The sequence below is a fragment of the Drosophila elegans genome, unplaced genomic scaffold, assembly GCF_018152505.1.
Source record: "Drosophila elegans isolate 14027-0461.03 unplaced genomic scaffold, ASM1815250v1 contig_133, whole genome shotgun sequence".
NCBI classification, from domain to species: domain Eukaryota; kingdom Metazoa; phylum Arthropoda; class Insecta; order Diptera; family Drosophilidae; genus Drosophila; species Drosophila elegans.
The window spans coordinates 1,161,284-1,185,563 of NW_024545499.1; the positions used below are offsets into that span (position 1 = coordinate 1,161,284).

The 24,280-nt window shown below is 44.0% G+C and overlaps 2 protein-coding genes across 2 annotated transcripts; both read right to left on the reverse strand.

Moving 5' to 3' along the window:
* Positions 1 to 214: 214 nt before the first annotated feature.
* LOC108145058 (pneumococcal serine-rich repeat protein) lies at positions 215 to 17,944 on the reverse strand. The gene is made up of 15 exons (XM_041710848.1): positions 17,933 to 17,944; positions 17,611 to 17,672; positions 16,375 to 16,448; positions 13,100 to 13,554; positions 12,784 to 13,041; positions 12,188 to 12,490; positions 10,810 to 10,924; positions 9,825 to 10,661; positions 7,033 to 8,787; positions 5,529 to 5,650; positions 5,109 to 5,375; positions 4,693 to 4,926; positions 1,945 to 3,514; positions 1,229 to 1,380; positions 215 to 826 (listed from the first exon to the last, which is right to left on the reverse strand). The coding sequence occupies exons 1-15, from the start codon at positions 17,942 to 17,944 to the stop codon at positions 719 to 721; spliced, it is 6,324 nt and encodes a 2,107-aa protein (XP_041566782.1). The 3' UTR covers positions 215 to 718.
* A 4,931-nt stretch (positions 17,945 to 22,875) lies between these two features.
* On the reverse strand, positions 22,876 to 24,140 carry LOC108145062. Its single transcript, XM_017270243.2, has 3 exons — positions 23,844 to 24,140; positions 23,603 to 23,779; positions 22,876 to 23,292 (listed from the first exon to the last, which is right to left on the reverse strand). The coding sequence occupies exons 1-3, from the start codon at positions 24,078 to 24,080 to the stop codon at positions 23,116 to 23,118; spliced, it is 591 nt and encodes a 196-aa protein (XP_017125732.1). The 5' UTR covers positions 24,081 to 24,140; the 3' UTR covers positions 22,876 to 23,115.
* Between the last annotated feature and the right edge of the window lie 140 nt (positions 24,141 to 24,280).

Here is a 24,280-nt window from a genome sequence, read left to right on the forward strand (position 1 = left end):
TTTCTCTTCAGAAGCATATCCAATTTGCTATTTCTTTGCCGAAAAACAGTTAAGATAGATTGTGATTTCCACTGCTTATACAACGCGTTAACTCTATTTATTCATTACAATGTTGATATTGGATATATTTGAAAATACGCTCAGACCTGGCCCAATTGACTTGCAGTTGCTAATGTAAAACGAATATAATTAAAGCAAAAAAGTACTTAAAAGGTTTACGATAAATTCCATTTATTAGGCGTCAGATTAGTTTCGAGTGTTTGTTAAAATCATATTCATATGTATGTACATAAACAAGGGAAATTATAAATATGGTAATACATAAACATAATATAAATTTAAACAGATGTTCACTAAAGATAAATTCGAGTTTGGGATATAAATAAACATACGCGTGCTAACCAACTGTCTTCCATTTTGTATTCACTTAACAAAGAAAGCCTTTCGGGCATATTTTTGGGATATAGATATAGGAAATCAAGAAAGGTATTGATTAGTTCGAGTTAAGCTTAATGCGCTTGTTAAATATCGTATATTGAATATGTTGTATCGTAATCATATGTGTTTAAGTTGTATGTTCTATGTTGTGTTTCGAGTTTTCAGTTTCAAACCAAACTCTGCAGAGTCCTGCAATCGAGCAGGCGTCGGGCCTCATGATTATTCATAGATTAATTATTATGGTAATAAATATGTTATTCCGCTTAGTCTATAGGTTAAATTAATGTATTTTGGGAGCGCTGCGATCGTTGATCTTCTGGTTACGCTTCAACGTGGCTCCGCGTTTGATTTGATCCATCAGCGACTCGTGACAAATGCGGGGGTCCGGCTGAAAAGGTGCACCAAAAATCGGATTAGAGCTGGACTTGGTTGGTCGGACCTTAGCTTTAACGTTAGATCGAAGAGCAGTTCAGTTAATGGGTAGAACGAGGCACTCAGTGGATTAGCTGCCAGCTGGCTTAGTAGGCGTGAAACGAACGAGAACGACTAGGAACAAACTAAATACCTTAGCACCTAGCACTGATCTTCGCAGGTGGCATTGTTGGTTGTGCTGGTGTTGGGATAGGTGGGTGGTGGTGTGCGGTATTGCGCACTGGGTCGCGATAGATTTTGCGGACTTTGATACATCTAATGGCCATGGACAGAGCGTCATGGACAGAGCATAGAGAGTGTATGCTAATCAAGTGAGTTGCTGTTGCTTTTGCTGCTACCGTCGAGGTGCGCTACTTACCAGGGCCTTGCTGTTGATGAGATTTCGCACGGCAAATGCTCGTCCAGACATTCCCTGCTTGGCCAGTTTCGCGTTGAGATTCTCGAGGAACTCGGCCTTGGTCTTGGCCCGAATGCTTCCAGTCTTTTCGATATTTGTGCTTGTGGCATAGTCTATGGGTATGCGTCGTTACGGGTGCATAAAAGAAAACACGTAAGCAAACATGATTGATCAATGAGTGTGGCTGTGTTGGCTGGCAATAGAAGTGGTTAGGATGTCAGTTCAAATGGAAATGCAAAATAAGAGTCAACAATTGTTGCTAAAACGTTCGAATCAGTGATGATTGATGATTGGAAAAATTGAAATGAAAGTTGACTGCGAATCGAGCTCTAGCGCCACACTGCAATCCCATGTTGATCCGATACTTTCCAGGCGCACTTGACACAATCGCAATCGCAGTCAGGTTAACAGGCAACACTTTCCAAACGGAAACTCAAAACTCAAACGAAACAAAATCAAAACAACATAAGCAGCATGCGCCAAAAGAAAACTTAGGGCTAACAACAAACTGAAATTAAATTTTAATCAATTGAGGAGAGAAATCGAAAATCAGCAAACATAACAAAAGTATACAACAAGACAGCGCTCATTCCTTGCAATAAAATCATACGAAATGAAACCAAATCAAATCAAGTCAAATCGAATCGAATCGGATCATATCCAGCTCGCGCTCTTACTTGAATGATGTGCCTGGGCATGGGCATGGGCATGGGCATTGTGGTTATAGTAGGCAGCGCCGCCATTGCTGTTGCCCCCAGCAACATCGCGATAATAGTGTTGCTGCTGCTGCTGCTGCAGTTGCTGCTGGTGATGATGGCTGCTCCGCGAAGTGGTGGCATAAATGCTGGCCAAGGATCCAGAGCCAGAGCCAGATCCAGATCCAGTCACTGGCGAGCCACAAGTGGGCGAGGCCGAGGGCGAGTGAAACTTAACGGCCGTTGTCTGTATGAATGGGTTCGTCGAAACGAATATCTTTTGCTGCACACTCGAGTGACGCGAAGGTATGGGCGGCTGGCGTTGCTGTTGCATCTGATGTTGCTGTTGCAACTGGTGTTGCTGGTGCTGCTGCTCCGCCAAGTGCTGCTGCTGTGCAGCCCGCAGCTTCTGCTGTGGCAGCGGCAACTGCGGACGCTGACCCAGGTGACCATTGCCGTTGCCATTGCCGTTGCCAATGCCCATGCCCGCCGGTTGTTGGTATTGCTGCTGTTGCTGCTGCTGCTGGTGGTGTTGCTGCTGCTGCTGCTGTTGCAACCGTTGCTGCTGCTGCATCATGTTCTTGGGCAGCGTGGCCGTGGCCGAGCCAGCTGCATAGGCGACCGAGTGGGGTGCACTCTGGCCAGTGGGCGGGCGAGCCATCTTCTTGGGCATCGTGGCCGAGGAGCCGGCGTAAATGGGCGGCGGTGGGGGATCCTCCAGTGGAGGCGGACAGGTGTAGTGCTGCTGCTGCTGTTGCTGTTGGTGCTGCTGATGGGAATGGGAATGGGCCAGTCGCATGTTCGGCGAGTGCGCAGCTGCTGGAGTTTTGGTAAACGAACTTGAGTAGATGGCAAAGTCTTTGCTGTTAGCGGCCGCTGCAGTCGGCGGCTGAGGCGGCTGATAATGCGAGTTGGCCGCGCCGGGGCCCACTGCCGTTGGTGGTGGGGATGCGGATGCAGATGCGGATACAGATGCGGATGCGGATGAAGAGTTCGAGAATGAGCTGACTTTGTGGAGCAACGATGAGGTGGATGAAGACAGGGGAAAGTGAGGCAATGCATTGAAAGAGTTGGTCGGTGTTAGAATGGACGGCTTAGTGCTGTTGGTGGCCACATGGGCCGATGACATTATTGCTGATGATGAGGTGCCAAAACTAGCGTAAATTCTATGCTGTTGCTGTGGGTGGTGATGCACTTGCTCTGATTTACCGTCATAGTGTTGCTGCTGTTGCGGCTGCGACATGGACAAGCCACTCCGCATGTATATGGACTCCTCTCCTCCTGGCTGCTGTTGATTGCCGTAGATGCCCTCGACTTGATGATGCTGCTGCTGCTGCTGCTGCTGCTTGCTGTTGAGTCGTGCATTGAGCTGTGCAATTAGATTCGGGTTCGCCTTGGGCTGTGTCGGTGGCAGTGGGTGAGCGTGTCCGTTGGGACTGGGGCTGCTCGTGCGGAAGCTAGACATGGTGTTGACCAGCTTGGGTTGGGCGTAGATGCCGCCGCCGCCTCCGCCACCCCCTCCGCCCGCCGCTGGTGATGAGGTGCGGAACGTCTGCTGGTGAGTGAGTGTCAGTGATGGTGGAGTTGTGGCACGAGGAGAAATGCGAAGAAACGAGAGGAAAACAGGCACAAATTAAAAGTTTAGCCAAAGCGAAAGCAAAGCGCTATGAATAGTGGTCTAATCTATGGCTAAGTGGCATTACAACTAAGCTGGATAGAGGGGCCAGGCAGACGAGTTAGGCCAATAAAGCGCACCCGAGGACGGCTGTTAGTCGTTGTTAGTAGCTCCGCTCATGGGTTCCACGCTGCACAATTGCCGATATAACCAATCTGGCGCGTAACAATTACATTTTTTTTTAATAGGTCGAAGGTTTTAGTTACATCGATAGGTTATGCAAGGATTTATCGCACATATTTTAGCAGTTACCCAGATAAGAGCATTAAAAAACAGTAAGCTATTTAACAAGAATGAGCCTAATTCTGCATTTTTAAAAGTAGAAATTATAAAATATTTTTTGTATGGTTTAGAATTGATTAGAGTGTTTCAAATTAGAGTTACAGGTAAGTATTAAAAAAACAAAAATGTGTTAACTATCTTAAGAAACCGCATATTTTTCGATTTGTCTCAAGGAAGCAGTAGCAGGTTTAACAGTAGAAAAGATTAAATAACACTGTAGTAATGAGCCCCGACTATTAGATACCCGTTACTCAGCTAACCAATCAATAATCAACAAGCCTCCAGAAAATGATCGGGCTTTAGGTGGCGCCTAAATGAAATCTAATTGAAATGTACATTTATGTTAATAAATTCTAAAATTGTAGTTCTGCGTAAGCATATCTAGAATCTGCAAGTTAAATCCCAAATCTCTAGCTTAAATAGTTTCCGAGATCTGGGCGTTCATTCGGTTAGTCAGATGGGCGTGGCTTTATCGACTCTCAAAACCCAACTGTCGCTTTTTTTTACTAACATTAAAGCAGACAAAGGCATTTAAATATGCAGTGTACTTAAAAGCTCTATTTTTGTTACTTTCTTATGCATCTTTCTGTTCATAAAATACTTTGAAGTGACGCTGACATAATCTAAAATATGTTACTTTTTACTTATTTTCGGAAGCCTTTTCACAGCAAAAGCATTCAAGCTTAGTACAATGAAAGCCCTCATAAGCCGTTGATAATTTATTTTTTACGCGCGAGCTTGGTCATTTCGGCCACTGTGCGGTGGTCACTTACGGCATCGGCAGGCGGTGGCGCTTGGTAAACAGGCGATTGCTGCGGCGGTTGCTGCTGCTGCTGCTGCAGATAGTGATTTGGCAGCGGTTGGTGGGTAAAACGCTGCTGGTGGGCCATCTGCTCGCCCGCCGGCTGTTGGCCATTGACCAAGCCGTGGGCATAGGCATAGGCGTGCAGATCCAAGTAGGAGTCGTAGGAGTCGTAGAAGGCGGTCGGGGAGCAGTTGTGCACAGACTACATATGTGGGGAGTTTTTGGGGTTTTGATTTGTGTGGCGGTGTGATAGAGGCAAAAAAAAAAACAAAAACAAAAACGGAAATTTGAAATTGAAATTGAAATGAAAAGAAATCATAAGTTGTAGAAGAAAAGTTCTAAGAGTGGCGGTGGTGAAGTCCATGCCTAGACGCGTGCACACACCTGCAGTAGAGGTTGCTGCTGCTGCTGTTGCTGTTGTTGCTGCTGCATGCGTCTGAGTGCCACAGGTGAGGCTGGCTGGTGACGCATGGCGGCCAGCGCTCTTACCGTCTCCGATACCTTCAGCGCCGAACTGGGCATCTGGGGCATGGCGTCCAGCATGAATGCCGGCGGCGGCGGAAAGTGCTCGCTGGAGCTGCTCAGTTGCAGATTCTGCTGGGGCAGAGTGGCGTGCTGATGCTGTTGCTGGTGTTGGTGTTGGTGCTGCAGCTGCGTTGCGTAATTAAATCATAAGTTAAAGAATAAAAGTGTAGAGGAAACCAAAGACTGTGTGACCCAGTGTTGAGCGGCTTAGCGACTAACTTCTTAGCTTAGGTGGCTAACTTAAACAGCTATAAGCGGATAATTGAGGACTGAACTTACCCCGACCGAGGCATTGGGACTGGGTGTTACCGACGAACTGCGTCTCACTGGCGGCGGTGGCTTCGCCTGGTTGATGGATGAGCGACGTGCGATGCGGGTGGAGCCACCGCCTGCTGATCCTCCTGCGAATGGTCAGAGATCGAAGTCAGTAAGGCGGTAGTAAGGTGGCTGTGCGGATATAGTTATTAGGTTGCAGCTGTTATTCACAGTTATGTACAGTAATCGGTTTATACACTTGGCACACAAAACACAGGACACCATCTAATACCAGTAGTTAGAGAGAGAATCAGAGTTAGGAGCTGCTGAGACCGGGATAATTTATGGAAGACGCTCGGGCGACTGATCTAAAACTTGATGTTGATCCCCCCAAGCGAGTGGAAAAGCGATGATGACACTCTTCACAACAATTCATGAAGAAATGGACATTTTCTCTTTAAAAGCGATGGATCCCCACTATGCAAATTTCGTATAATTACAATTGGCCAATTCCGAGTAGTGCGTAAGCATTTGGCAGTTAGTGGCAGTAGCGTGCAGTTTATCGGTTTGTATGTTTTGATGATTGTGGGCGTGGGGCATGATTGTATGAGCGTATTACTTGGTGCAAGAAACCAACTTCAACTGCAGAAGGGTTAACACATCGAACTTAAAGCAGAACGTAAAGCTAAGTTAACACAGTAAAGAAGAAACCGAAAAGGCGAAGAAAGTTAACTTCGGCTGGCCGAGGTTTAACACACTTGCAGTTATGACAAAGCTGTCGGATTTTTATGAAAATAATTAACTTTAAGATCAACAAAACTCTTCACAATTGGCTCGAATAATCTAAACTTTTGTATTGCATCGAATATGTATTGGTTAGTATTTTGTAAAGAGTTTTGAAAAAAGTTCGCCTAAAAAAAAATATATATCACTGGTAAAAGATCTAAATAAAAATTAAAAAACAAATCTGTTTTTTTTTATCTCAAAGTAGACAAAACAAAAAAAAAGTTTCTAACGAAAAAAAGGAATTTTTTTCCTATACTTATATCGGCTTTTACTTTGAGTATTATTCTGAGACAAAAACAATTTTTTTTTATTGTAAAAACATTATTTGGTTGAAAAATCATATATTTTTAAAAGAAAACAAATCATATATTATTATATGTTAGTATTGTATTATAAAAAAAATTCGGTTACAAAATCACAACTTTTTAGGCCTATATCTTTAAAAGAATGCAATTCCTGTATTGTCATATAACAGTATTGTATTACACAGTTAAAATTCAAATTTTTTAGCTTGCTCTCGGCATATTTGACAATTGCATAATATCGAAAAAGTCTTTTCAACTACGTTACACATGTCTAACCAACATAAGAATGTCATTTGCAAGGGTATAGCTATAAGCGCTAGAAACCAAGGCAAAGTAAAAGCGATTAAAACAAAACCAAACTCTGGAAGTCGAACCAAAAACCAAAAGAACCCAAACAAATCAAAAATCAACGTAAATCGAAACGAAACGTAACGAACCCGACAACGAGGCTGGCCGGGGCGTAATGCACGGCTTGAGACTGGAATTGACAGTGGCATTGGCATTGGCATTGGCATTGGCATGGGCATTGGTAATGCTATTGGCATGATGGGGATTGGCTGGGGCATTGGAGCACACGTATGGATGGGCGGGTGGTCGGTCACTGGCGGGCAGCATCGATGATGGCGATGATGTGGTGTTGCTGGTGGTGTTGCTGGTGGTGGTTGTTGTTTCTGGTAATGGTAATGACGATGACGAGAGCGATGACGATGATAATGGCAGATGGCCGCGAGGTGATGATGATGATGATGATGGCAATGGTGACAGGACCTTTGCTGCGGGCGTCTTGCACTGCTTGTGATTGGATGTGCTTGCTGTCTGATGTTGGTTTGGCATTCTATGATTTTGGTTCGGGTACGGATCGGAGGATGCAGATGCAGATGTAGATGCAGATACGGATGCAGATGCAGATGCAAATGCAGAGACTTTGGCGGCTAGTTTAGTAGTGACATTACAGTTTCTGGTTTGGGGCGACTGTGGTGAGTGTTGCTGTTCTTGTGGTGCTTGCTGCTGCTGCTGCTGCTGCTGCGGCGATTGTTGCTGCTGTTGCTGCTGCAATTGCAGTTTAACCTTCTGCTTTTGCCTGCGTATTTTCTCATCTAGATCGGACTTAAAGTCGGACTTTCGGGGCACCATGGGCCTATCGCCCGCACCGGGAGCGGGACCATTGAAAAGGCTCAGGCTGGTGGGCTTGGGCGGCAGCTGGCGCCGCGCAGGATCTACTGCTGGATGGCTACTGCCATCAACGTCCTTCGGCTGTGGGCAATGCCGTTCCTGCGGCCTGCTTTGTGTGGCCTGCTCAGTGGGTGCTTTACCTCTTTGCGGGCTGCCGCGTCCGAGGAGCTGCAACTGCTGCTCGCTGGTGGCTCGAAACGAGGAGAGTCGCTGCTTGGCGGGCGCCACAGTTGCTGTCGGCGGCGCCTGGCCGCCGGCCGAGTCCGGCGAGGAGTCCGGCGAACCGGCCAGATTGGCCGGCAACTGCTGCAGTTCGCGCATCTCGTGCAGCTGCAGCGCACTGGGCTGCGGATCCTTGGTACGCAGCACCACGATCTCCGAGTTCTGCTTGACGAACTCAATGTCCGGCGTGTTGGGGATCTGGTGGTCGTAGATCACCACCACTGCGCTGCCGCTGTCGCTGCAAGTGTCCACGTAGGCGTGGCGCGGCTGGCCCAGACAGACGCTGTCCGAGGCCAGCGAAACGACATCCTCCCGGTTCGCATTGGCCACGAAGTGCGCAAATGTGGGATTCTCGTAGCCGCCAGCTGTCAGGCCTCCGGTCAGCGAACTCGTTTCGCTCACATAGCAGCGACTCAGCTCCGAATCGCTGGCGCCCAGCAGATCCTGGTCCCGATCACGATCACGATCCCGATCCCGCCGCCTGGCGTCCATTTCGTCGCCGGCCAGGTCGTCGGACGTGGTGTCCGACATGTCCGTTCCACAGCCGCTCGAGTTCGTCTGATTGCTGATGGCGCAGGGCTCAATGTTGCTGGTGGCGGGCAGATTGTTGTTGTCGCTGCTGCTGTTGCTGCTGCTCGTCGTATTGTTGTTGTTGTTGCTGTTGCTGTTGTTGCTGTCACTGATACTGATGATGTTGCTCGTCGACTTGCCCTTGCCCTCATCGATCTCACGTTGGAACGAGTCTAGTTCGCCAATTAAATTATTTAGTGCTTGTATTGAATCTTCGAAAGACTTGTCTGTTAGATCATATTTTTCATAGTTGTTGGTATTGATTTTTGGAGATGGTGTTGTTGTTGTTGTTGTGCATTTGGTTCATTGTGAATAATAGTTTACAGATGGCAGAGATTTTGGATAAGGTGAACATGAAGTCAAAACCAATACGAAATAATAATGGTTTCAAGTTGATTTGGTGCAGTTGTTGTTGTTGCGTTTACACAACAAACCAAAAATTGTAGAGAAGAGGGAGGGAAAAACAAAATAAAAGAAATTTTTGGGGTTAGGAAATATTCTCGGTATGTTTGTCAATTATAAATTAAAATGGGCGCTGGACAAGTAAAGTGGAGGCGAGGTAATCTCATGTTCAAAGTGCTCTTTGGTGCTGGGTGGACGGCAGAGTTGGTCGATTTGGGTGATTTAAAACAGAAGAGGAGGAAATAATCTTTAAAGAATTCTGAGCATTATTGGCAAAACATAATAATGGTCCCTAAAACCTCATTTGTCCTTACCAAACAATTTCAACAATTTTAGTTTCTTTAAGAATAATATACAATATTATATACAGCATTCACAGATAATGAAAACCCCTTTCATTGTTAAAATATTACTTTGTAAAGATTTTTTTTTTTTTGTGAAATATTCATATTTAACAATTTATTTATTTCTTTATTGGTGAAATAAAGTGAAATATGAAGAAGCAAAAATTGTAATTGCTTTAGAGCGAATTTTGAGTTTGCCTTAAAAATTTAAACTATATTTTATATTCTGATTTATTTATATTTTGTTAAGTCCACAATAAAAACCCAAGCATAAAATTTATTCTTTATATGTATCAAAAAAGTACCCAAAAAAGTGATTTTGGGGTTACAAATCCAAATCAGTTTCGAAAAAAAGTTTCTTTGCCTCTATCGCTTAGAATTCTCTAGAGATAATCTTTTCCTCTCCAATTTGTCATTTTTTTCGGATACATTCAAATCGACCCACCCTAGTGGACAGGGTGCCAGATGATTGACACACTTCCACTACAACGATCCTGCTGGTCGCTGGTTCTACTTACCCATTTCCTGTTGCTCCGTCTCGGAACGTCGTGCCGCGGAAGCCGGGGAAGCTGTTGCCGGGATCTGAATGGGAGCTGGTGGCGAGACCGCCGCCGCTGCCGCCGCCTTCTCAAACATGGAGGCCTTCTGCAGGACGGAGGTCCGCGACCGCTCATCCTCCGTCTCCTCCGGTTCCGGTCCGCCGTTGGCACCCGGCCCTTGATCCTGGCCAGCTGCCGCCTGCTCGGTGATCTTCAGCACCTCACTGGAGGGCGGCGTCGGGGAGCTGACCTGGTAGACAAAGCCCAGGGCGGAGCCGGGACCCAAGCTGCTACCGCTGGGGGTACCTGCGGCAGTGGACGTGGGGGAGTTGGTTAGCAGGGGCGAGTAATGGTTCTGTGGCGTGGAACTGCCACTGGACGGCGAGGTGGTGTTCGTGTTGGTGCTGGTGCTGTGGTTGGGCTGGCCCACCAGCGAGCCACAAGCGACGGTGGAGTCGATCGACGGGTGCGAGTGCAGTGACGAGGCCGTCGAGGATATGGAATGGGAGCGTGTGGCGGTGGCTGAGTGGTGATTCAGCTGCGGCTGCTGCTGGTGCTGCTGATGTTGCTGTTGCTGCTGTTGCTGCTGCAGGAGCTGATGCGAGCCGGAGGAGTCGTTGGAATGCTGGGAGCTGATCGAGTCGATGGAGCTCTGCTGCTGCAGGGGCGGCGGAGAGGGCTTCTGCTGCTGGTTGGCCAGCTTCAAGGCCGCCATGGTGGCCAGCTCGGACATGTTCACATAGGTGGGCGGCGTCTGGGGCTGCTGCTGATTTTGCTGCTGCTGCTGCTGCTGTGCATGGTGCGCTGCGGACAGCTCTGTGTGCGGATGATGTTAGCGGGACATGCGGGTGAACACGGTCATTAGTAAGACTGATGGGATTAGCCGAGGGCAAGCGTGCAAACAAACACACGGAGACAAGCTGGACGGATGCCGGACGAATGCCGGACAGGTCGGACCACTCACCTTTCGTGATATGAGCCGGAATCGGCGAGGGGCACTGGCGCTGCAGCAGGTTGCTCCCGCTTCCCTGGCGATGGTTGCTCTGGGCCGACAGCGGTCGCTCCAGCGACGAGCAGCGCTGAAAGGGGAGGAAACCGTTGGTTAGTCACTGCCACAATCCAGGTTGCATTTAATGGGTTGGGTTTTGAGTTTGGGTTCAATGATGGGGCGACTTAGGGGACCTAGTTGTCAGTGGTCTAGCGGGGCGCATGCAGATGAGCGCGCTTTGGATCTACGAACGGTGAGGGCTCTGACTCTGAGATACTCACCACATGGGCTGGCTTCTATGGCGAGTGTCATGGCCAACAGAACGAGAGAGACAACTTAATAGCATGTAAGAAAGACAATAGTCGGTTTCCCGTCTATTCGAACATCCGCCCATCTTAGCTTAAATTTATTAACTCCATGACTAGTCCTAATTTTCATTCAGTCACGTATGTAAATACATACGTAAGCTTAAGTAACTTGGTACAAAATAGTGCTTCCTTTTGAGTATAAGATCAGGCCTAATCGTATTTCCTAATCAATTTCGAATCTTTTACTAGAATTCGAGTTTAAACCATTATAAAATTATTTTTTTTTATACCTAACTAAGCAAAGTAACTAATCAAATACGAGAAAAATTTTTAAAAAATAAGTCTTGAACAGAGTTTTTATAAAAAAAAAAGTACCTAGAAACCATTTAATTTACCTACAAATATTTCTATAAGCAACTATGTTATAAGCTTTTTAAAGATATTTGGGATCTCTTTATATTATTCAATTATAGTTTCACACCCCGAAATTTAACATTCATGAATAGTATATATTTATTTATAGATTTCGGTATGCCGAATCTAACATCAACAAATTGACCCCAACACAAATGCAAAAAGTTAATGAATATAAAAAAATTTAAAACGAAAATGGAATTTTTGTTGTGTCGATCGATATGGACCAAATAAACTTTCTCTGAATAATTACGCAATTTGTGGGGGTGGCGACGTTTAGAAACAAACTTGCGCTGCATAGTCGTAACTAGAATCTGTATATGAAATCCCAAATCTCTCAATTTTATAGATTCCGAGATCTCGACGTTCATACGAACAGACAGACGGAAATGGCATGATCGCCTCGGCTATTGATCTTCATTAAAAACATATATATTTTATAGGGTCGGTAGGGCTTCCTTCTACATGAATATAATAACGAATACAAAAAACCCTTTAACTCTACAAGTAACGGGTTTAATCAGCCTAAGTGTTTCAAATTAAATCATTCAATAAAATAAAAAAAAACCTTTTCTTTCTTTAATTGTACTTTCATAAAACGAAGTAAGACTGTGTAACCCAACCATACTTACAACTGGCAAGGGCGGCCGACTAAGTGAAGCAGCCGGAGACTTCTGGGTGGCCGGCGTGGCCTGACCTGATGACGGCTGCCCATTGGCGGCGGTGGAACCGTTGTTGAGGCAGCTGTTTGACTCGTGGATGGTCTCCGGATTCTGGAACGTGTAGACGGTTAGCGGCGGTCGCTGGTGGCCCTTTTCATAGGCCGTCGAAATCGTGTGCGGACGGTCGGCGGTCGGTGGCAGGGTGTCCACCACGTCCTGGGAATGTGGGGGCCACGTGGATACATTTGCCGTCTGATTCGTTGCATTCGAAGTCTGGAAGCAAAAAAAAAAAAAGTTAGTATGCGACACACAAAAGGTGTTTTTGTATTTTGTATAATCGAACAAAAAAGAACAAATGAAAACCTGTGTTGTTAGAGCTGGCGATGAGCAAAAGCCACTATCACTGGATTCACCAGGTTTCAAGCGAATTGCGGGCGTTACAAACTAAAGAAACGAAAACGAAACACAAAAGAACGTTGATGAAAACCAATAAATGAGCGGACGCCACAGTGTCAAATGCATGTCTAATGTTTTGGGCGAGGAGGAACCTCTCGGAGGCGACGCACCTGCGACAGGGAGCGCGGATAGTGGTGGTGGCCCGGCGAGTTGCTGGACCCGGTGCTGTTCATGCTGCTGATGGAGCAGACGGAGCTCTTCCGAGAGCCCAGCGAGTTGGAGCAGCCTCCGCCCTGAGACCCGGAACCTCCGCCCGGCGACTCCGGATAGAGATTGATGCTGGCCTTGGCGTCGTGGATGAGCTCCTCGGAGGCCTGCGGCAGAACGCTGGGCTCCTTGGTGACCAGGGCAATCGACTGCATGGCCTCCTGCAAATGTAAGGCATTTTAGAATCACTGGAGAAAGCGTGTGATCACCAGTACGCACCTGAAGATGGCCCAGCTCAGACATGACCTCGCACTCCTCGTGCACCACCGGCTGCAGCATGTGGACGAAGCTGCAGTAGCGTAGCCGCTCCTCCACCATGGCCGCCCGCAGCGACTTCTTCTCGACCTCCTCCAGCTCGGCCCGGCGCAGGGTGACGTCCTGCATGTGCGAGTCCATCAGGGACTGCAGTCCGTCCGTCTGACCCTTGCGGGCCTTCTTCTGCAACCGCAGCGTGTCGCTGGAGCGCTTCTTCAGCTCGCTGCGACACCGCTTGTACTCTTTGGCATGGTCCTTGTCGATGGTGGCCACCGTGCGCTTCCAGTCCTCGATCCTGTCCTGTAGCGGCTGCACCAGGCAATCCATGATGGTGCTGGTGAAGGTCTTCAGCCGCGTCTCCACCGCCTTGTGGCGCAGGCAGACGCGGGTCAGGGCGGTGCCGATCTCCTTGGAGGCGCCTGCAATGGAAAGCACACGATTTCGAAAGCATTAAGATTGGAATTATTAGGCTTGAATAAGGAACTAGATGATCGAGGGATGATACGATTTGAAAAATAACTTGGAAAACACAATTGCCTAATTGCACTGGTCGACAAAGCCGAAGAACAAAAGCTAAAGATTCTGCAAGGATTTGTCTGCAGACTAGTAACCCGAAACTAAGAACTTTCCATCACGTCCCAGTTTAAAGTAAATCTTGGTCAAAGTCTCAATAGTTCTGGAACTGTTTTACAGCTTAATATCAACGAATTCTCACGTGGCCCAGATCTGTAGTTTGGCTTAAATTATAATTTCAATGTTAAACAAGAAAATTCAATGTCTGACCCTCTTGGTTTATTAAAAAAAATACCATTTTAAAAAGTTTAGTTTTGTCCGTTGTGTGTCTCGGTTGGAGATTTATTAGCAGAAATTACAAAATGTAATATGTAATGTAATGCCGTCAGGTTTGTTTAATTTGTACAGAATTTGTTTAATAATAGTTGCATTTCCATAAGCTAAAACCTCCATGTAAACAAATTGCCATCTTAGAGAACTGTAAACAAATAAATTGCTTAGTTTCGTTAAGAATTTTGTTTACTTTTAACTAGCGGTTAGAGGCCACAAATTAGGCCATCGTTTCCCTGCAAGGTGGTCACCTGGATTGTCTAGAACTAGGATAATTTGTACATCCATGAAAGTGCAGCTATAAAAACAGACCGACAGTTCTGTTTAAACCACTAAGCATGCAATATTAAACAGTTGCCAAATTAAATTACTGAAGGGGAACTCCCAGGGGAATGGGGAGCAAAACTGACAGCGGAAATGTTTAGAGCATGCAGCAACAATCGCACGCCATGGGCTGTCGATTCGATTTGGAGGCGCAGCAGACATTGCATGCGACACGATTCGCGACTGCACTCCTCCAGTCTTCGGTTCCAAGACCCAAGACCCAAGTCCCAAGTCCCAAGTCCCAAGTCCCAAGTCCCAAGTCCCAAGTCCCGAGTCCCGTGTGTGCCCAATATGCCATGCCAGAGCTAGATTTAAAGTTGGATCCGGGAAACTGGTCAGGCTAACTGCTACTGCGACTGCTCCTGCTTCTGCTTCTGCATATCACCGGCAAATGACAGGCGGCCCGATTATCTCGAACTGCCTCCGACTCAAACTGTGACTGCTGCCATCCTCGTTCGGTATGTAATTATCTGCCAAATAGGCAGCAGCTTATTGATTCGACTTTGACTTGCGACTAGGCTGCTCTCAGAGCCACTTGCTCCAGATCACTCCTAATTGAATGGGAACTTACGAGGGTGCCCTGAAACACCACCACCTTAAAGGACGCATGGTGGCCATGTGGCCAAGTGCCAAGTGCGAATCGAGAATCTAGAGCCGAGACTCGAATTGCGTTCCACCCTCTTTCGGGGTGGCACAATGCGAGGGAATTGACACTTGTGCCGATGCTTGACCGAACTAAGCCAAGTAACCACTAAAACTAATGAAACCATTTAGCAAGTGCAAACGGCCAAAAGGGGTGGCTAGCTTATAGCAGAACTTACGTGGATATGCACTTAGCACCAGTCAAATTTTATATATAAGGGTCATGAAGGGGCGCAAAATGCGGCGAGAACACGTGGCGGGAGTCGATCAATATATGCTAATGCAAGACGCCCAGTGAAGATGATTGAAAAAGTTAAGTCTGGCAATCCGCCAGTAGTTGTAAGTAGGATTTCGGAAACTTAGCTGCATATAGCCGGTTTCTACACAGCAATATTCATTTAAAGTCTAATGATCAGCAACTGCGTTCAACCATTAATAAACTGCATAATTTATCGTGATTTCTCAAACCGAGGAAGGCAATTAGCTGTGAATCAATAAAGTCATTCGGAATTAATCAATGGTATTTTACTATATAAGCAACCTTTTTAACATTGTTTCGCAAGGGAATAGTAGTCATTGAAATGCGGTTACAAATTTTACTTTCAACTACAATAAATTATTATATTTATTTTAGTTGCATCTCCTTAAAAAAAATGCATCCGTTGCATGCTATAGTGGAATTTCCGAATCGCATGCTTATGATTATAAATATTTTATTATTGAAGGGGTTTTTTAATGCGGAATAGCATATCTATTAGCCTGAAACACGTTATTACTTCATTATGATTATTTATTTGAACAGCTTATTTACTTCAGGCAGTTATCTTCCCCCGGATTGCTAGCATATTTTCACACTAGACCCCATTCGGATTGGCTAAACCTAGATTTTCCACTTAAAATGAATGCAACTGTAACTGACTAAGGCATGACAAATGCAAAACACACACATTGTGCCAAATACAAGCTGCTTGATTTTTCCCTACCTACTTCGCTGCCAGTATCTGGCAATTTTCGCATTTCCCGTCCTGGGTGAGGTGAGCTGTGAGCTGTGAGCTGTGAGTTGTGAGCTGTGTGCTATGAGAATCGGACGTCGGACATTGCATAATGGGGCACTCGATGAGTGCGACGCAAAGCAGCCAATAAATAAATATAAATAGCAAAACCAGCGAATGCGTGAGCTCAGACAGAATAGCTACACACCGCCATCCGTTCGCACTGGGGGAAATCAACAACATAAACATCGAAAGCGTGAATGTGAGTGTGAAAAAAAATCAGATCGATGACCGCCGCCGACTGTGAGCAAGACGCATGAATAATGAGCAGAGTAAAGAGATTCAGTACGTGGGCCAGCGGAAGAGGGGATCCTCCGCCATTAAGTGGGGGTAGGGGGGCAGGCAGACAGACCAAACAAATCCACGATTTGAACTTACCTCTTGAATTGGTCGCCGCATCGGCTATCTTTTGGAAGGCATCCAAATAGGCGGCGATTGCCTGGATGGCGGCCCTGTGAACAGAGAAGAGCAAAGTATAATATCATTATTATTGTGGGCCCATGCAGTCAGATAGATTTAATAAACATCTTCTTGAATTGGCCGTGGGCGACATTTCAATTAGACGACAGCTAGAAAAAGAACTGAAAAGAAACGCTGCATAAAAACGGGCCATCCGCGGATACCGAAGATTGTTATACCCTTTGGAGCAGCCAATACTTGATTGTAGAATATGATATGGTATGAGTTAAATGTTACCTACCATGTTTATTGCTAGTTCGTTTACTTGACATTTTTAATAAATCTCAGTTTTACAAAACTAGTTTGATTAGATGAATACAATAAGGTATAAATGAATAGTATTTGTACCATTACTGATTCTAATACGTTACTATAGCTCCTTAAACTAACTAAGAAGTACATGGCTCATATCGGCATCTTAGCAGAAGTAACTGTCAGAAGCACGGAATATAATATACAAATCTTTCGCACTGTTTATGATTCAATCAGATGGATAATCCTATGTATAGCCATTGCATATTTTTTTAATAAACTGTCGATACGACCGGCAAAAGTGCAGAGAGATGGGTCCCCAACTGCGGGTCTTGATCCGCTCAAGTGGCTGGCGAGTGTCCGCACCTCGCGTGGACCTGGCCAAGATGTGGGTCAAGCGCAGTGGGCAAACACTCGGAGCGAGTTTTGGCAAGCTCGGTGATTTCAACTCGGACAACAGGATTGGGGGTAATGATTAAGGCAGCCGTTATGTGGAGGCTATACACTTCTGACCAGACATTGCTGCGGGGACCCTCGCCCGAATGCAAAATTGGGCCAAGTCTGGGCATAACAACAACAACGGAGAAAATAAAATAAACAAAAACCGAAGACGGTGTCGGTGTCGGTGGTCTTAACCCAACAACAAGAAATTTAGCAACTAAAGCAACAGCAGAAAAAGCACAAAAATAATCATAGACACAGGCACATTATGCCTGTGTGTGAGGAAGTGAAAAGCATAAAAGCAAATTGAGGTAAACGAACAATTTGTTTACTCATTCGCATGTTCTCATTCTAAAGTTTTGCAATTGCAGTTGTTATTTTGCCGCTGTTGAAATCTCGTTAAAGTCCAAGAAAGAATTTTCCATGATGGGGAAACCAATTTTACATCCAAAATAAACATACCTTAAGCATGTGTGCAGTTTTCCGGCCTTAGCCACAAAATCCTCCCACAGTGGCGAAGTATTCTGCAATAGAGGAAAAAGAATAAATTAGAACAAGTTGGCCAACAAACAATCAGCTCATTCCAAGCCAATGATTTATTTACTACAAGTGATTTTTATGTAATCCAAACGTTTGAAGATCAATAGCCTAAAGTCTATGAAAAAATTACATTTGGATGACTAATAAAAGGGTCAATGGGGCTACAACAAAATGGGTTTATCCTTTTTTCCCCATTTAGTAAACTTATGAGAGTTAAAAGTGAATAAAAATCCGTATGGCATACCTTTAGTTTCATTTCTTAGCATTAAAGTTCAAAGTTCATAGCGTCATCGTGTTCGCTGGGTTTAATCTAATTGAGTTTGACTTTTGTTGTCTGCGCATTTCATTAAATCTGAATAAATGAGTAAATAACCCAGCACGACATGAATGGATTCGCAAATGGGAGACACATTTAATATAATCAAAGTGGGGGAGAAGACCCGATCCATATGGTCCGATTGAATTCAGTATCGACCAACCATGTTTTAATTAAATTTTCCCTGTAGTCCAAGGTAATTTAGATTAATTAAATTCGCATCTCAATATGGCTGTTCTTAAAGGAGAAATAATACGAACAAAAGTAATCATAGAAAAGGCAGCAAATGGTTAGACTTATAGTGATAAGGAGACTTTCATCCAAAATTCATTCTCCGTACCACATAAATTTTCCCCCTACTCCAGAAAATATGGTAAGCCCATTGGAGAGCGCGTATTTAGCGAGAGTGTGAGCCAAAAAACAAGCTGAAATAGCTCCCACATGGCTTTTCTCACATAATCCTGTCCACCCGACTTATTTGGACAAGACCACAAAGAGCTGCCGCTGGTTTCTGGCCAAGTATCAGTGTCACGATGGCCGAACGGCAGCGGATTGTTAAGAGCCGCCGTATAAGGCAGCTAAAGATTTTATGTGTGCTTCTTTTTTTGAGAGAAATAATAGCAAGTAAAGAAGCGCAAATGGTCAATAAAAGCGAAAACGAGTTTTTCGTTTTGTTTTGCTTTGGTTTTGCCCATAATAATGTTTCACTTACACAACAAATGACATTGAAAGCAAAAGTCAGAGAAGAGAGCGATGGAAAGCAGCGGGGTTCGCCTTAATAAATAAAATGTTCCAATTTACTGACCAACTCGCCAAAAGCAACCAGGCAAATCGATTTGCCCAGCACTTATGCCAACTGCAACGCCATTTCACTTTCGGTTTCTGCGCAATTGAACAAAAATGAATGCCAAAACACAACATTAAAAAAAATCATCGAAATGCCAATTGCAAAACCGATTTGAATGCAAAATGCCCAAAAGAAGCCGGGTCTGGGCCATGGCAATTGCATAAACAAAACAGCTCGGCCCAAAGGTAAACGAACGAGACAATAGCAACGGCTAAACCAGGAAAGGTACAAACAAAAACAACACGGCGAAGCACAAACAAAAATTGAACGGAAATCGATTTTTGGCTATTTTCTGCAAACTTTTTATTTTTGCACATGCAACAACAAAGCGCAACAAAGCACAACCAAAGCCCTTAACAATTGTCACACCACCACGTAAATGGTTTTCAATGTGGCATTCGAGTGATGATATATTTGGACCCCTTTAAAGAAATACTTAACAATATGCAAAATAAAACAAATACAAAGAATATAATCGAAACTGGGTTTTTGAAAATGGTGTTTTTGCACCCGGTTCTCGAAGAGATACCCTTATATGAGTAGTAGAAAGTGTTTCATGCTCTTAATCAGCATCGATAAAACTTTTTATAATCTATTATGTGTACTCTGTAAAAATTAAAACTAAACAAGAAAGGAAGTAAACATTGCCAAGACGCAGTTTACATACCCTTGTAGCTATTACAAACATTTAATATTCTTTACAACATCTAAATTTCGATTAATAAGCGTATACGTTTAAAAGCATTGAATTTATGATGATTTTGAGCTCAATTATTCGATCGTTCCTATGGCTGCTATATGATATCGTTTTCAAATTTTAATAAAATGAAAAGCGTAAATCAGTTATTTAACCATTCCTATGCCCAAAAGAAAAACTGTAATTCTAAAAAATAAAACCATTACTCTTTGTCAAAGAATTAAATAAAATAAAATGCAAAGTTCTAATTTATTTCATTTATTTTTCTGATTGTTCCTATCGGACGTATATGATACACTCTCCTAGTGATGCTGATCAAGAATATATATGCTTTTTAGGGTTGGAGATGTATTCTTCACTGCGTTGCAAACTGAAACCATAATACCCAAGATTTAATACCCAATACTAAGAGTCATATTTTATTTTCCATTAAAAAAAAGGTTATATTTTGAAATATATATATATATATTTTTTTTATAAAACAACAGAATTCTTAAAACACGTTTAGTGACATCATCATAAGAAACTTAAAAAATTCAATGTATTTTGTGTGTGGGATCAGGAATTTAAAGAAAATCAATAAATTCATGAGAATATCAAAACAGAATTAATTCCAATAGGCCGAAATCAAAATTTTCATAAGTTGTAAGCTCAATTTTCCAATGATTGAACCACGTTTGACTCCAAGACGCAGCCCACATGCAAATTATTTTTGTTTATTCGTTGCAAAACCATTTTTTGTGTGTGACAACCAACAGCCAGCGACAGCTTGATAAGCGGTTCTTGCCTCGATTGCGTGGGCTGCGGCTTGTCGGCATTTTGTGAATGAACATTTTGTAGTCTTATGGCGTTGCCCCCATGCCACTAAGCCAGCAATCCACTCGCGGGCCAAAACACGCAAAGCTGTCATTACATTGACCAGGCCCAAACCGTTCGCGTTGGCGTGGAAGTTGTATTTTGTGCTGGCGTTGGGAGAGAGCTCAGCTGGTCCTAATCTTAGTTCGAGTATTGCTTATGAATGGGCGAAATAAGCTTATGTGGAGAGAAGTTAGTCGGGCTTATTAAGGTCTAAGAAATAATAAACAGAACTATGCTCTCTTGATAACCTAACAAATTTTCTATTGCAATAATTTAATTTCATGCCAAACTTATTAAAATGTAACTTAAACAGTACAAGTTTGTTAATTGTATGAAGAATTTATAAAAAAAAATCAATTAATTTATGCGTTTTTTTATTTATGTAATTTTTATTTGGGTGCATTATTAAAACTGCCTCAGTATAAGTTTGTATTTTTAAAATCGATAAAAAAAAAATAAAAAAAAAAAAATAAAATAAAATAAAAAAAAAATCGATTTTTTATTTACGCTATAAGCAACATTAAAGGCACCAAACATTGAGCTAAGAAAACGCCAACCAGAAATAGCTCGCGTCAGTACGTGGTTGTATTCAAACACTTTCCAGTTTGTGGCAGACATCGAAATCGAGTCTGTGCTCAGAGGAAGCCATCGAGTGAGTGCAATGTACGTGGTGCATCCATGTACACGGAGAGCTGGGCACCGAGCGTCTCCCTGTGTATCCATTTATCTTGGCAAACTAACTCTCAGCCGGGCAGGCAGTGAGCTAGACACCTAAAAACCCACAATTTATGCCAGTCAGAGCAGCAAGGCAACTCTCGGCAAACTGGAAAAGTTCACACAACCACGGGAAGACCCACACCCATGCACACACACACACACACACACACAGCCGAACGAGTGGCTGGCATTATAAACTCTTGATCTTTCCAATAGCCTACAAAGCCGGCCCACACGAACCGACTGCTCAGCTGGTTCACAGCCCCATTCATGCTGCAATTTTGTTGCTGCTGCTCGATAATGCCCCAAAGATTCCCAGCAGCAGCTAGAAAGAGGCGGAGATGGCCAAAACGGGTTCAGAGCCATCCCGTCGTCGCGTCCTACATTGCACATATTTCGGGTTGGCGAACAAAGCAGCAGCCCCCAGAAAGAGCCGTTTCTTATGCAAAACTCGAGAGCCAAGAGCCAAGAGCCAAGAGCCTGCGAACCAGAAGTCCGCACTGATTGATTTTCTATGAGATCTAACGTACTATATACGAGTGCCCGCGGCCATAATTTTGGTCTTCGCCAGATGTTGACTTTGGCGTATTGCTCGGAGGAGAAGGCCGCAAATCGTGCGCTGCTAATTTGCACCTAAAGACGGTTTTTGTTTCTGGCTTTTCGGTTTAGAAAGTAGAAAATTATTCAGCGGGAATATGAAATGAAAGTGTTCCGAGGGTATCCCTGCCGCTCGAAAGTTTTCGCAAATCTGAAAGAAACATTTTCCGTGAATTGGCAAATAAGCGCAGCAGAGAGCTTGGCAAATCGATTGGTGCGATTTGAATCGATCGGAACTTATGCCAATCATCATCGGGTAATTCAATAACCGTCTGTTGCCTGTATTTGCATATTTCCCATATAACAATGCCAGTCGTGACCCCAAAAACAATCCAACTGACTCCCTGGCTGGGCGGTAGACGTGTATATATATTTATTTATCATTCTTTCTCCCGTCGTTACCCAAGAAGAAACTTGCAACACGCGGCCACCCGATATGGAAACCGCAATATGAACTCAAGTTGCCGTCAACGCGTGCCACAAACCGCAGAACAAAACGAATCGGAGCAAGAAGTCCGCAGAAGCTCTAATCATGATCCAAAGATACAGCAGAAAGTTTTGACATTAAAAGGGAGAGTAGCGAAACCGTAGTACTCTTTCATAGTTTTAATGTCGGATCAATAAAAAATCCCCGACCTAAACTTTTTATACCCTTGCAGAAGGTATTATAATTTCAGTCAGAAGCTTGCAACGCAGTGAAGGAGACATCTCCGACCCTATAAAGTATATATATTCTTGATCAGCATCACTAGGCGAGTCGATCTAGCCATGTCCGTCTGTACGTCTGTCCGTCTGTCCGTCCGTTTCTATGCAAACTAGTCTCTCAGTTTAAAAGCTATCTGCATGAAACTTTCCCAAAAGTTGTCTTTCTACTGCAGGTAGTATATAAGTCGGATCGAGCCGGATCGGACGACTATAGCATCTAGCTCCCATAGGAACAATCGGAAAAATATAGGAAAAACATTATAACTTTGCTGTTTCTTAATTTTTCTTTAGTTTTTCGACATATAGTAATGGTTAAATATTTTAGAATTACAAGGGTATATGAACTTCGGCTTACCGAAGTTTGCTTCTTTTCTTTTTTTTTTTGGTGTTCTGCTAATATGTTTTTTTTTGTAAGCTAACTAATTCAATTCCAAAAGGTTCTTATGTTGATCCCGTTCGTTCGGAATCCAAACCCAAAATGTTGGTAAAATATTATTTACGCACTTTTTAAACCCGTTCGGCTTTCACCGTATTTTTTTCTGAGTGTAAAGATTATAAGTCAATGCAAAAGCGTGGCGTCAATACCTTACAAGTATAAGGCTTGAATTTATAACTAAGAGTAACGTATTTTGTTTTAAACAATATTAAAAGGTAAGTTTAAGATTTACACCTTTTTTTTCTTATTTATCACTATTTCAACTTGATGGGTTCCCCTCGGATCTCTACGCAAATGGGATTTGGGCGCGGCATATTCTGATCGTCGAGTGCGTTCAACACTATGACCACTTTATAACGTCCTCGAAGAGTTGTACCATAAAAATTCATAAGTTTTAGTCTTAAATCGAACGGCTCGTGTACCAGTACGGTCTGCAAAAGTTGGAAAGGTTAAACATATTTAGAAACATATTGTACAATATTGTTTCGGACTGAAGGTTGATATACCCTTGTGTGTAACTGAATATACAATTTTTATATTCAAATTGGCTATGATCTAAGCTTTTTGTACGAATTTCCATGATGGTTTTACATCCAAAGGAAATAGATCACAACGCTTTAACTAAGGAAGTGAAACAGATAATTGTCATAAGAATTGTCAATATTGACCGGTTGATGGCGATCAAAAACCAGATAAGTCAAACGACTAAACTATAATATTGTGTGCTTGTAAGGAACTTACTCCAGGCTCTGTGATGCACTTTTTTTCCACCTCGTGGCGATTGGTTATAAATCCAGTCCAATACTTATACCAGTACTGGTTCTTGTCGTACATGATGGAGCAGAAGTCCTGCGAGGACATGCTGAAAACAGTTGGCTCCCAGGATCCGCGGTTGAAGTGGAACAACTCAAGCCTTGCCTGCATGGATGCGAGAGTTTAGATTCAATTTGTGTGTTGTTCAGTTGGCTGGGAGTGTGTTTACTGCAATACGATCGGTGGGCTGCACATCCCACGTGAGGGTGACGTTGCCAGAGAGGTGGAGTACATCAGCATCAGCATTGATCATAAAATCGTCGAAATTGGCTGCCTGTCTGGCGTCGATAGAGCCGGGCGGCCCATCGCTGCACGACGAGAGGATGTCCGGATCCTCGAGCAGCAGTTCGTAGTCCGTGGCCCAGGAACTGGTCACGCCAAGGAAGAGCAACATCAGAGTTCTCATGATGATATCTCCCTCAACAATGTAGGGTCGGAGCCTTTATAGTCGCATCGGAATCTTGTAGGAATCTCTTCTAATTATTATCTATAACATAACAAGCTCCGATCTCTCATCGTACAATGTCATCGTCAATCCACTCGACATGCAACAAATTAACAAGCAATTCGTTTGTCAGACTTTGTCAGATATTGTCGGACATCGAC